General features: G+C 44.3%; 1 protein-coding gene across 1 annotated transcript; it reads right to left on the bottom strand.

The window, feature by feature from the left end:
- Nucleotides 1-3,899: 3,899 nt before the first annotated feature.
- Nucleotides 3,900-6,713, bottom strand: LOC106023424 (interleukin-9). The gene is made up of 6 exons (XM_013128557.3): nucleotides 6,231-6,713; nucleotides 6,014-6,133; nucleotides 5,885-5,929; nucleotides 5,764-5,790; nucleotides 5,003-5,131; nucleotides 3,900-4,037 (listed from the first exon to the last, which is right to left on the bottom strand). The coding sequence occupies exons 2-6, from the start codon at nucleotides 6,119-6,121 to the stop codon at nucleotides 3,900-3,902; spliced, it is 447 nt and encodes a 148-aa protein (XP_012984011.2). The 5' UTR covers nucleotides 6,122-6,133; nucleotides 6,231-6,713.
- Nucleotides 6,714-14,412: the final 7,699 nt, after the last annotated feature.

The following is a 14,412-nucleotide window of genomic DNA, read 5'->3' as shown; positions in this document are numbered from 1 at the left end:
TCTAATTGCTGGAGGTTTTCTAGCTGATTGAATTGAAGGTGGGAGACCAATAGGAAAGATGGGAAGGGAGCTGTAAGCAGCTGTGGGCAGTTACAGTCTTATCTTTGGGGAAAACAGAATGGAAATGGTAGCTTCTTTGGCTTTAGTATCCCCAGTAGCACCATCTGATACTGTGTGTGCTGTCATTTGGTGATGTTAAAGCTTGGTGTGTGTTGAGCTCTGGAAGCAAATGCTGTCAGTCTTCAGACAACTGGAGAATGCTGTGTTGGGGAGAACTGAGTCCACTGCTTCAGCAAACTCTTGTTTCCTTACTTTTCTGTAAAGCTTGTCCACATGCCTCAGGAGGATGTGAGGATTAGCCAGATAAGATCAGCTTTCTTGTACAAATACGTGAAACTGATTTGAAATACCCACTGTGATTTATGACTGGGAAGTATTTGAATGGCGGCCCAGTGCCTTTCCCTCCCATGGAGCATGACATATACCAGACTTGTTCTTACAGAGGTGCAAGAGACTTGGGGTGGAGGGAGACAGTGCACTGGGGCACTTCCAGACCCTCCAAAAATACCTCCTAAACCAATATTTATTTATATGTCATCGGAGACAGCTTCCTATTAGGTCATTAACAGTGCTTAAGGCTTGGGCATGTCCTGCAGCAGGTCATGGAGTTATGTAGAAACAGGGATAGGGTATTGGATTACATTTGGTTCTGCTGCTGTGCTTGTGCCTTGATAAGTATCATAGCAGAAACTCAGGCATATAAAGCTGTCCTAGCCAGGTTTCTGAAGACAACACCAGAAGTTTTGTAATAGCCATGCTATGAAGTGGATGCCCAAATGAAGAAGATACTACTGTGGAACTGCAGGTTTGTGAATGGGTTTCTGTCTGACTGCTGTCAGCAACAAAACCTATCAAAGGAAGGGTTGTGTGGTGGCTGGTGTAGCAGGGCTGGGAGAATCCTCCCTTGCAAAGAGTGAAGGAGCTTCTCAAGTGCCTTTGGGTCACTCCTAGTATATTCTTTAGTGTTACTGCATGCTAATGGATAATATCATATAGTTGTGTTGGTATGCAGTATGGAATTGGTCTGCATGTTCTCAACACTTAACTCTTGTGAGACAGACATTCCCAAAGAAAGAGGTGCTATGTACAGAAGTAATGGTGTTACCTTCCAGTTTGCAGGAAGTAGCCACTCCTGCCCTGCATCGTCGGATATCCAGGGTGTCTATCCTGGAAATCACAAACCAAATCATGTTTAGAGCCTCCTTTTGCAATGTGAATTGTAGAAGCAAGGCAAGTGAGGAGCTGTGTGTACTTGAAAACACGCATGCACCTTGCCACTGACACCAGGTCAGGTTTGAATGGCTGGAAGAAGGGTTCTTCCCTAAAATCACATTTGATTATTAATTCCCCATTGTAAATCTATTCCCCAGTATTACCAACTTGTCTGACCTTCTTCTCCTCCTCTGTCTCACCTGCCCTATGCCACATCCTCTCCTTCGCAGCATAGCATGACACGTCCTGCTAGAGAGCTGCAAGAGAAAGATAATTGAGATATCAGCAAAAGGTGCCTGTTACAGTCATTAAATAACTCCGTGGATTAGTTTCCTTTTGTTCTCACCTGGCAGTTTCACAATCCTATTGTGAACCAAACTCAAGAGTGAGAGAAGAGGCCCATGAGAATCTGCTTGGTCCCATGTCTGCTCAGAGGCTGGCCCAGGGCTGGTTAAAGGGATGTTCAGTCCATGCCATAGGACATCCAGCACTTCCTATAAGGCTGCCTTGCATCTTGCAAAGCCTCACAGGGCATTAGTCCCATGGAGGAGATCTGGATATGCCTGTGGGAAGGAAGAGGGCTAAAATACTCAAGGATGGAGCAGTACCACGTTTCCTGGACAACAGATCACAGGGGTTTGAGGAGCTCACCAGTGCAAGGAAACACTTTGCATCAGCTCACAGATAACATGCAATGACAGACAGCAGTGGAAGTGCTTATTTCATGTTGCACAGTTCTGCACTGAATGCTTCAAGCACACAGCAATCATTTCTCTCATGCAGGCTGTAAACCAAGGCATCAGATGAGTAGATATTTTGCACATTTATCTTCTGCAGTTTAGTTTGGTTGGGTTTTCAAATCCTGTGCAAGAGTTTCCTATTACCATCTTGCAGAAGTGATTTGACTGGAAGCTGTTTGACTGCATTTGACTCTTCCCAGTTTACATGGGGCAGAGCTGAACTTAGGATGTATCTTTGTTGTAGGTGTTGTTGTTTGTGCCATGATTTCACAGTTATTGTACCTATTTTATAAACCTAATGAAGTTGTCTGGGGAGTAAAAGTGTTAGACAAAGAATTCTCTTCTGCCTTGCTGAAAGCACAGGTTAGAACAGCTGTCTGCAGTCCTGGGACCTCGAAGAATCTGAGATCTGACACCATAGATTTAATAGCTCTATGGATGCTAATGAGCCTCTTTCTTGTCTTCGAGACTAGGAGCATGCAGAAACGTTCTTCTGATTTATCAGAAATGTGGATGATTTTTTCTTTGCATTAGAATTGAAAAGAAAGGTTCTTTAGGAGAAAGCTGCCTGAGCTGAATGTGGAGTAGAAAGTGTAGGAAGATATGAAAATGTGAGAAAGAAGGAATAGTTGTTTTATTTCTTGGTTTCATCTGTATCAGCATTACCACAGAAATAGTCTTCTGTATAGTTATTATCAAATTTGAAGCAGACACAGATCAAGAAATGCATTTGATCTGATATATAATACGTAAGTTTTATGTAGTCGTATCAGATGCATTTTGGATAATCTAGTTCTGTCTTTTCCCCCAGGCCCATGTTAATGGAAACCTTTAGAATAATAACGTAGTTGATAAGCATTACCATTGTGCTTTTGATCCTAGGAACATGTTCATCCCATCAGTATCATACCTCATGCTGAAAAAAGAAAGGGAATTATACGCCTGCCTCTGTTCTTGGGGTATAAAAAATCCATACTCCAGCAGAGGTGGCAAAGAAATGACGTTGGCAGTGAAGACCTTTTAAGATCCTCCATCACAAAGGTCACCCCTCTTACAATGCCTCATCTCTTTTGTTCCTCTTTGAGCCACAAAGGAGAGAGATAAAATCTGACCTTCTTTCACCTGTTTGGGATTTTTCCTTGTGTGAAGAGATAAAGAAACTACCAGTGAGGCTGGAATAGGTGGCTGAGATAAGCCTCTCCCCTTATATGCTGGGGTGTTTTTTTCCAGCACATCACTCTTTTTGCCTCTTCTGTTTCTGCTGAGCCAAGTGGAGAGGTGATAGAAAACCAAACCAAAACCAAATCTGAGCTCATGGCACTAGAGAAAGATCTTCAAAGGTAAATACATTCCAAGGAAGAAACAATTGTCCACAACACACTCCAAATGCACAAGCCCATTAACAGCTTGCAGTTAAATCTCGTATGATCCTGCTGTTGCATGATAAGAAGTTCATGACTTCTCTACTACTGAATATTTAGAAGACAGAAAAAGGTGGCTCTGGGCAGGAAAATCTGCAACCTTGCAAGAAAGAAGTGACTTATTCATGGTATATAGGTCTTATCAGAAATAAATGTGATGCACAAAGAAAACTCAGCATCTCTGAATCACAAGTCTGGGAGTATTTCTAGAGCTATAGAGTGGTCAGAGCCTGCGTTTGGCTGTAGCATCCCATGTGAGTAAGCACTTTGCAGAAGCATTTTGGTGCCCACTGGCACCAAAACAGGATGGTCAAATCTTTCACCAAGTACAAAACATATAAAATGAAGAACTGAATACTTTTGGGGCTCAGGTAAATAGCAGTTTTATTGGTTTAGCAGTTGGTATTTCTACCTTCTATAGTTCAGGTGAACAATAAATACAATAAATAACTTTTCTGTTCCCCTATCAAAGAATTGTGGGGGGTTTTTTAAGCTTTTTTAAATTATGTATATGGATTTCTTGATAGGTCCTCAGGATTTTAGTCAAAAATTCCTTCACATTTCCTTTGATCTTGTACTGGCATTGAGTCCCATGTGCCAAGCTCTGTGATGGGAGGAAGAACAAAGATTGGGTTACCAAAGATTCCGTAACCATATAAAGGATTTAGATAAAACAGTTAAAATAGGCATTCTTCAGAGCTAAGCAGAGATGTCAAAAGCAGTTCCTAAAGAACTGTTCCTTGAGCAGTGAGTGGCTTTTTGTGGTCACTGACAGCTGTCATATAGATATAACTGAAATCATTTCAACGAGGCTGTTTCAACCTGGTAGACAGGCAGACAGAGCTGTAGTGGAAGCTGGATAAGGGCAATGGAGCTGCTCAGTGTTGCAATCCCATTCTAACAATATTCCCACTTGCAAGTTTGAAGGAGCTAGCTAGACGGAGCTTGCGACACTGTATCATCAGCATCTTCTGTCTCACTGGATTACACAACAGTTCTGCTCACTGTAAATAAAGGGTGTTTCAGTGCCTGAGGAAAGTCATCTGGGGATCCTGGAGTCTTCCTGAGCATCATCACAAGTCTGAAGATGCTGCAGGTCACAGCATTATTTCAGGCCTGAGCATCCCTGAAGGAACTGCAGCTTCGGTAGAATTAATGTTCCAGAAGAGAATGATCCTGTGCCTGCCAGTCCCCAGCACATCTACTCTCTGGTTATATATCATTGCTGTTTAGAGTACAAACACATTTGAGAAGAGAGAATAGAAAAGCAAATAAAATGAAGCTCCTCTCCCAGAGTTCTGGTTTAAAGGTTCTTATGCTAAAAGGATCTGGAGAAGGGAAATGGCACAGTGGGGCAGAACCCATCTCCCTGCTTCCTCTGCCAATTTTAATAGCTTTCCATCACCTCATACATGTTGCAGCTATCATACCTGGCTCCTGCATAGAACAGTTGTTTAAAACACATTTCAAATTAATCAAATACTCAGATACACATATTTAAATTATTAAAAAATCCTTTCTTTTGCAAAAGAGAGACAGAGATCTATAGGAAAGTAGGAAAAGTCTTACTTCACAGAGCTTTCTGTCCAGTTGAATCTGAAAGCTTAGGTTAAGCCTTTCGACTACTGTGTTGGAAGATATGTTGTGTTTCAGCATGTGTTCGGTTCCTTCCACAAAGCAGGGCAGTTCGTGGCCAGGCTGTTGAATGAAGAAAAAGGTAAGAATGCATTTTGTGTATTCCTAAATGTGGCAGCATGTCACCATCAAATGTGACATATTCTATTCTTCTATTGAAAGCTGGTACATGAACTTTGGGGGGTTTGTCAAACACTGAATCATCATGTATGCCATAAGAAGCTCCTGTCACATCTCTCAGAAAACCTCAAATGGTAACTTTTTGAAGTATAGTTTCAGCCAATGCTGGGTTTCACCATACCTGAGGAGGCTTACAGAAGTGAAATTGTGTTAGATACACCTAGAGCTAAGCATCTGAGGCCTGACATCTCTGGCCCAGGTTCACTCAGTCTTTGGCATGTAACCATAAACCAAAGGCTTGCAGAGATTTTCAGAGCAAGAGCCTGCATCTTTTGATTTATGAGTGAAGCCCGCAAGGCTCTGTTTGGCTGGGCTTGGTTAATTGCACTGATGATGGGCAGACTTCTGCTTCCCTCCCTACTGCTATACATCAAGCTCAGTTTTGCTGCTACTGATGCATTAAAGGCTTCCTCATAATGAGAAGCAAAAGTTGTATAAGGAGCAGGATGAACAAAATCAACTCAGTTAATACTGAACTTCTCTAACACCTACAACAGCTTAAAACCAATACTTACCTCAGCAATGGGAAGACATGAACATGACTGAAAATGAAAAGAGTAAGCGTTAAGATCCAGCATTGGTAGCATTCAGCACATAAATACATTCTCATGATGTTCTCCAAAGCGATGTACTCACATTGACAGCTGTCTCCCTACAGGGGCAACTCAGAGGACTTTCCTGCTGAAAGAACAAGTGAGAAGTCAGTATTTATTGTCACCCACCACATAAGCCTGCACTTTTACAGAGGGAAGGTGCTAAACTTACAAGCAGGAGTTTTGTATGCCGGATGATTTCACGGACGCTGCAGTTCTGTGCTTGCACACAGAGCAGCAAACAAGAGAAGAGGATGTATGGCAGCATGCTGGCGTTCATGTGCAGCTCAGTCTGGTGGGTGACAGCAGAACAGGAGGACACTCCTTTTAATTGAGTCTTCACAAAATTCCCATTCTAATAGGGAAAAACCCAATCATAAAACTGATACCAGGTGCCCACTGTTTTTTCCCACTTCGCTTGGACAGCATCAAACGTGGAATTGAGTCACCTACTGCAGTGACTTTGCTTTCGTACAGCGGAAATTCACAGCTGCTCCTCATAAGTGATTAATTTGAGCATTATGATATCACACCCCAACAGGAAACAATGGTTAAAAAGCTACAAAAGCTTCTTGTTTTCAAATGTGGGGTTTGTCTCCAGTGCTCATGTAAATTATAGTTCCATGAAAGCAAAGAGATGGTCGTGTTCACCATTGCCAACCTTGCTGAGAAAACAAAGAGGACAGGCTGGATTCCCCCTGGATTCAAAGCAGGAACTTTCTCAAGGAAGGCTGGTGATGCTGCAGGGGATCTCTTGTGCACTGCAGAAGTCGTTACACTGAATTACAGCTGCTTGCATCCAGACAGCGATCCCATAATCCTTGGCTGGGATCCCACCTCTGCCAAGCGCACGTGCACCGATGTGCAGATAAGGATCGGGCCCTCGGAGCAAACACACACTCTAATGTCACCTTTGGAGCAGAAAGGAGTGGATGCAGTGACAGTCCCAAGTGACTAAAATGATATTAACTTGGAAGTTCTCTCAGATGGAGTCTCCAAATCAGGTTGAATGCTGGGTAGAGCTTTCTCTGGCCACAGAGGTTTCCTCTTTTCCACGTTGCACACCTAGCACAGCAAGTGCTATGCTTTTAGACCCTCAGAGCTTTTAAGCTTCCCTGCTGCTATGCCATAAATATCTCCAAAAGCTTGAGCCTTTTTGCTGGTCAGTCTGGCTGAAGGATGAGTGCAATCCCTCTGGAAACTATCCTGGAAAGAGAAAACATCGGGTTGCAATCTGCTGGGTATTTCCCCTGGCATTTGCCTACCAGCAAGGCATTCATTTGATGAGCCTTGCTGCCTGCTTGCAGACCAAGGGGAGTGGAGCAAGATCTGCCTGCTGCTCCTCTGCCTGGCTGCTGCACACCCAGCTCCCGGCTGGGGAGGATGCTCCCTGCCTTTACTTTGAAGTTCGTCCTTGGGTGATTTCATGTGGGAAGTGTGCATCCCATTAGGCAGCTACAGCTTTCACACAGGCCCTAGGGAATACCTAGAAGCAGCCAGGGACCCTCCCTTGGCAAGTTAAAGCTGGCAGCTTTCAAAAGGCATATTGTGGGGATGGATGCCACTCACGGAGCCAGGCAGTGGCATCTTGCAAGGCACTGGGTGATGATTAGAGAAGGGCTAAAATCACTGATTTGTGATAGAGAGCCTGCGATTCCCCGAAAATCAATGAAGAGGCTTCCGGGATGAGTGGGTATCCCTTGAGGAAACAGCTTTTTGCTCAAGCAAAGCAATGGGCGTGCTGCTCTCTGTTTATTCAGCCAGTAAAGCCCCTCGGCAAGAGCTAGAACAATTAGTTCAAAGCAGCTATCCCTGAAGGAAATGAATTATGTGAGTAACATTTGCACTTACAACACTTGGTTTCTCAGATGGTGGAAAACCCGATTTTACATGGTTTTAAAGGAAAGAATTTGCAAGCATCTTCGATTTAGCCCAAGGTTGTGCAAGGGATATGGCAACAAGACATGACGAGATAGGGGCAAGGGGCTCTTCATGACAGCCAGGAGGTACTAAGCAAAATACATTCATTAGAAATCCCATTTAGCCCAGTAACTTTGTGTAATTACATTCACTGGGCAGTGAGTAGCACAGACAATTTCTACCCAGGCCTAAAGCCCAAAAGGATGAGATCCATGTATTTGTTATGAGTTGAAACTCAGAATGGCAGAGCTGCTCCCCGAGCCTGTGGTTCCTCCCCATAATCTCTGTCTGCCAGCAGTGCCAGTATTATCTCTACATCTTTCCATATCTGTTTGACTGCTTAGAGAGATCCATCTCACTCTGTTGTTGCTCCAGGGCAAAGAAGTGACAAGAGAAACTGTATTCCATTCAGAGCAGATCAGAAATTATCAGAAGTCAAAGTGGTAGAGAAAGAACTTTCCATGTATTGGTTAGAGCAGCAGAGGATTGGGCACAGAAGGGTGTGATACTGATTATGGCTTCTCTTTGGAGAGTTTAGGCTCTATTCCAGCATTTACAGACTGATCTAAAGACCATGGAAATTAATATATGCTGCCATTCCAGAAAAAATACCAGGTTTTTAATGTGATCTTCAAATATGTAGGTTTGATACTTTTAAAGTCTTCATTTTGATGACCAGTGTGTTAAATACAACCAGGAGTTGATTTCCCATCCTCATGTTTAGGGATGTGATCTCCCTCTGTTCCTCTCCCTTAATCTCTCTTTCAGCAACACAGGCCAACATGCAGAGGGGAAATAGAGGTTTTTCAACCATCACTCAAAAAACTGAAACAAAGCTTCATATTAGATTGAGTAGCCACATTGCGTAGGTAAGAAGGTGACTGTAAGTGCACTTCCCTCTGAGATTGCAAAGCCACAAGCCTCAAAAGACCGGTTGTCAAACTGGGGAGCCACCAATGCTAAATCTGGTCTTTCTGAGGCTTTTTGTTCCCTTTTAAGAATTCTAGCTGAAAAAAAAAAATCAAACAAGAAGTGAAACCTTAATAAAGGTCACCAAGCTCGAAGGCAGTGGGTGCAACAGCCCATAGGAACATCCCCTATATTGCCATTGGGAAACCTGAGTGGGGATACTCACTGTGGTCAGCCTGAGACAGAACTAGGCATCAGCAGATCATATATCCCCATACTTCATATCTCTTCCCTGCACACTAATGGCTATAGTAGAGGATCAGAGTAAGGAAGGGGGAGAGAGCTCCATCATCCTGGGTGCTGCCAGAGCATCACATCAGCTTAATGTGCCTGGTGACTCCTGAGTGACGAGATTGTAAGTCTCCAGCCAAGAACAGGTATTTGTTGCAGGAGTAGTGGCAGGACAAGGGGTAGTGGCTTCAAGCTGAAATATGTTAGATTTAGATGAGCTGTTAGGCAGAAGCTCTTCTCTGTGAGGGTGCTGAGGCGCTGGCACAGGGTGCCCAGAGAAGCTGTGGCTGCCCCATCCCTGGCAGTGCTCAAGGCCAGGTTGGACACAGGGGCTTGGAGCAAGCTGCTCCAGTGGAAGGGGTCCCTGCCCGTGGCAGGGGTTGGAACTGAATGGGCTTTAAGGTCCTTTCTAGCCCAAACCAGGCTTGGATTCTATGATTCAGAAAAGATGGACACACAGAACTCTCCCAATACGTTTCTATGATCTCTTACAAGCAATTCCTTGTGGTGCCTTTGGAAATCTTCATCTAATGTCCTGTCCATTCCCGGTTGATATGTAAATACTTTAGGATATATTCTCTTTTAATGCACCTATTTTAAAGCTAGGCTGACTGATCAAATATGCTGCACAAACATCCAATTTCCAAATTACTGTTTTGGCCTCCCAATTTTCTGAGTGTCAGAAGAGAATTTACACCCCACTGTAGCATTTCCAAGAAACTCTGAACAGTTCTGGGGTTTTTAATATAGAAAAAAAATAAGGAAACATTCCCTGTAAAGGAAAAACAAGATAATGTACAGGCTTGTTGTAGTGATCAAGGTGTAAGATCTCGCAGAGACCGCAAACAAAGAGATGTTATCAATAGTTTCATTTTCCAGAGATAGGGTAGCTTGGAGTATAGTTTTCCCTTTCTTTTAGATAAAGATGACATATGCTAGTGTAGAAATAAAGGAAAATAAGGTCATTCTAATTCCTCCACTAACGGGTAAACCATACCATAGTAATAGCACGACTGCCTATGACAGAAAGGTGTAAAATCCAGATGAATTCAAGAGAGCATGCAAAAGGTTGAAGAGGGCATTGGCACCTCCTGATAGCCGCACACACATGGACCACAGGATGGCCTCAGGACTCACGTTAGCTTCTATAGGGAACGGAGTTCCATTCCTTTTAGAAGAGTTTTAATTGATTCTAAACCATTTGAACTAAGTAACCACAACTAGTGGTGCTCAGGAGCAGTGAGATGGGGGAGCACACCTCAGAGGGACCTTCAGGGTCATCTTTGTTTCATGCAATAGTACAGTCACTGGAGCTTTCCTGAGTTCCTGACAGAGAAGCCAAGCTTTCCATGCTACGATGATATTTAGCAAGTGCTGAGGCATCTAAAAGCAAAAAAAGCCCTGAGAGCAACATGCCCATGCTGGGCACTGCACATATTGCAAGTGCATCTCACAACTGACTATCCAGAACTAAGCAGGAAAAAGCAGGAATTTTCCACAAAGATCACCAGTTTTTGTATGCAAAAGTTTTCCTGATGCCATTGCTCTCAGGTCAGGATCCTCTTTCACACCAGGAAAGAGAAGCATCGCAGAGCGCTCAGATCATAAGTCCACTCACCTTTCCTTGCTTGTCCCGCTGTGAGATGACCCTGGGTGCTGGATTTCCCTTTCAGCACAGTATGTAGAGGAAAGTCGAACATGCAGAACAGACAGACAGCACAAGGCATTCACTCTGTGGCTGCTTTAGAGCCCTCCACCAGCCAGATCCCCATCGCAGCTTGCTTTTCATGCTGGAAGCATTGAAAACCACTGCAGACTGCTTGATTGGAACACAGTGATCTCAATTAAATAATGAAGTAAGGATGGGTATTGGTTCACACCTAGCTGCATGAGTAAGAATAGCCTGGCCCTCTTACATAAGAGTTGGCAGGATTTCCTATACTAGGTGTAAAGTAGGCTACATTAGTGCTAGAATGTTTTGAAACATGGGAGAACAGACCATGAGCTGGTCCATGAAGATAAGCTACGTAGGTCCTCTTGCTTTTACAGTAGGCATTTCTATATCTTACCATGAAACCTCATATGGGACCTCTGAGACCCCCTTAAAAAGATGTTCTCCTTCTGCTACATGTATGGCTCTTAACAGGTTGGTTGTCCCACTAGTGTCTGATCCTAGAACTATTGCAGAATCTACAGTGTAGGGAAAAATCAGTGTAACTGCTTACATTTCCCCTCACTGCATGGCTTAATTCCTTGTGGAGCCTATCTCTAGAATGTTATTTTGCATACTACTTATCCAAGTTGGCAGCAATCAGTCTGTACTCTATAGGAGCATATATAGGAAGAAGATGGCTTTAGAGAAAAGAAGCTGTTCTTATGCACTTTATATTCAGTTCAGCAGCTTCTTCCCACTCTTCTCTTTGGATCTTGCCATTTCTTCTGACTCTACCTTTTCCTTCATGGGCACAAGAGGCATTGGCCTTCTTGTTTTGCATGAATGCAGGGCTTAGAGATAAGTCTCTACTATAACAACCTCTGCGACAAACCAAGGAGATGTAACATATCTTAGTGCCTGCAAAGACATCACCTACTGCTCTGTCTGAAGTAGAACAGGAAAAGAGAAACCGACATGGGGATTGTGATCTCACCTTCCCAAGGTGTTGACACACCAGGAAGGGACTGCTGAGGCATGAGAATATCCCAGCCTGGCCCGGAGCCATCACAGGGATGGCACTAAAACCACTGGGGTGCCCTGGGAGGAGGACTTAAGAACATTATAGGTACCCAGCAACAGGGATGCAGGGGGGATACACAACCTTCTCCTTGCCCCCTGGCCAAAGGCAGCCCCATCCTGCTCCCACCTTGTGAGCATCATGAAGCTTCTCCCACCACCAAAGACCTTCCTCCAGGTTGGGGATTTTCACTGGAAAAGTGGTTCCCGTTTGTTTTGTTTTCTTCACATGAGGAAATAAACTGCTGTTACCTTTACTCCCTACCATAGCATTACATAGTGTATAAACTGGAAAAACAGCTAGACAGCCAGCATCTCATTAAGTAACATGAGGTGTTGTAAGAGCTGGAACACCACCAGCAGCATGAAAGTCAGGCAGTTACAGGTTTATGTGAGGCATGACAGGTCTGAGTATGCTTTCATATTCCAGGCAAGAAGAGCATAGAAGTGGGTATCCTGGTTCTTCTAGTCTGCCTAATCAGTTTTTACCTATTTCAGGAGTCACTGCATTTAATGTTAGAAATGTGGGGCTCTGAGCATCTGTGAACAAGCCATCAAGCAGATGGATGCTCCTTCTCCAGTGTGCATGGTGCTGGGGAATGTGCCACCAAGGGCAGGTCACTGCAGCCACTGACAGAAGATTGGGTCCATATCCTGAATTCCATTGACACCAGGGATTTTTTGTGGAATGCAATGACAAAATCCCCAGCATACACGATCAGTGCCCTGTACAAGGGATCTGAATCAGCTGTATGTATGGCTGTTTGCCTGCCAGCAAGGCAATGTTTAAAATCCCATCACCAGGTCCCCAAAGAGGATTCCTTAAAGCTCCTAATTCCTATCCATAGATAATGACATTAGTATTATCTCTACAAATTAATGTATTTGATCTCTCATAAAGAAAACCACTGACAAAACACCCACCTGTCAGGTCTCTGTGTGCATAAACTGTAATTGTCATTCCTCATCTTCGAGACATGGGCTGACTCCCTGCAGCATCACCCAGCCCCACCACAGGACCTCTTTCCTCAGTGACACAGCCACACACTCACTGCTTCAAAAGCAAGACTAAGGTATTTGTCAGGCTCTGTGTGCTGGGATCCCCCGTGATCCATCACAGCGATGGGTGCAACCATACCTCAAAAGCTGCTGTTCCTGACCCAGCATCAGCCCAACCCCCTGTGAGGCTGCTGTCACCCTCGAATCCAAGGGAAATACACTAAGGAAGCCATTGGCAGGGCTGCATCACCCCAAAATCACCTGCGCGGTGTCCAGTGGGGGGCTGCCTATTGAGAGGGGAGCTTGTGATGCTCTGACAGCAAACCTGGACCTGGGGTTGAATGGAACAAACAGCAGCAACACACGGCCATGCCCTGCCATGGACGAGGTTGCCATCATGTGGCCAAAGCTTTGTATTCACTTCCCAATCACTTTTCATGTTTTCCGTCCCTATGACAATGGGACTGGAACTGGATGATCTTTAGGGCTCCTTCCAACCCAAACCGTTCTATGAATCTATGATTCCAAACCCTGGGCATCCATCTCAAAACTGGTTTAACTGGATGAAGAAATCAGGAAAACTCACCATACAGCTCCAACGTGAGTCTTAGAGCTTTACATCTGCGGGAACACTGGGCAGACCAAACCTGGGCACTGAGAGGGCAGGATCATTCACATGCACACCTTGAGGCAAACCTCATCAGTGTAATTAATTCATTCTGGTTTATGGTGTATATAATGTATAATGTGGGCAGATTAGCACCACCACTTATTTGCATTGAAAAACAAGCCTCCCCAAGTATTATCCTTGAAGACATAGGATATCATGCATCTAAAGAATATGGTTTACATCCATATGCATTAAAACAGGTAACATGGAATAGATGAAACCTTAAATGCAGCCAGCAACAAATTCTTTTGTGAAGGTTCATTAATTTTACCCATATTGTTTGTCAGAAACAGTTCATGTTCTTGTCAAGCTCAAAGGCATTGGGAGCCTCCTCACCTGCATGTCCTGAGATGAAGCAACACCAGCTCTTTCTCCCACATTTAAGGCCAGTTTTGGGGGAGGCCAAGCTTCTGGTTTTAATTCAGGCCCCAGTGAAGAGCGCAAGGTTGGGAATCCCATTTATGAGTAATGCTCAGAAACCTGAGGTTTTAGGCACTTTCTGCTGAGATCTTCAAGGCTTGTCGCCAATTCCTCCATTCACCCAGGGAAGAGAACAGAGGAGTTTCTTTTTCCTTCTCCTCCATAAAGAGGGAAACCTGGATGACTGCTCCAGGATGTCTTCAGAAGCTTTGCTTGATGGCATCTGCTAAACCCATCATTGTGGGACTTTTCCCCTGGAGCTCTTCTCCAAGAGAAGATGGGGGGAACCATGCACTTCCCAGAGGACAGTGTTGCTCCAGACTATTCCTCATGCTGCATGTCCCTTTGCATATGAGGCTGTTACCCCTCAGTCTCTCCTGCCAATGCCACCAGAGTCCTTTTATCCCAGCAGAGATGGTTCTTCTTGGGGTTCGGCACCAGAAGCTCCACGCTTAGAAAAGAAAGCATGGAGACATTGAACAGCATAAACAGAAATAGCCACGACATAAAAGACCTTGGAATAAATTGCAAAGCTGAGGTAGACCAAAGAGAGACCTGGGGCTGCCCCAGTTGCCTCAGTAGGATTGTAGCAAAGAGCTGGATGTCTAAAGATGGCCTGTGTATTCTAGAG

This window comes from Melopsittacus undulatus, chromosome 10 (genome assembly GCF_012275295.1).
Source record: "Melopsittacus undulatus isolate bMelUnd1 chromosome 10, bMelUnd1.mat.Z, whole genome shotgun sequence".
Lineage (NCBI taxonomy): Eukaryota > Metazoa > Chordata > Aves > Psittaciformes > Psittaculidae > Melopsittacus > Melopsittacus undulatus.
Note: the sequence above shows the minus strand (reverse complement) of the source record. Positions and strands in the feature narration are given on the sequence as shown.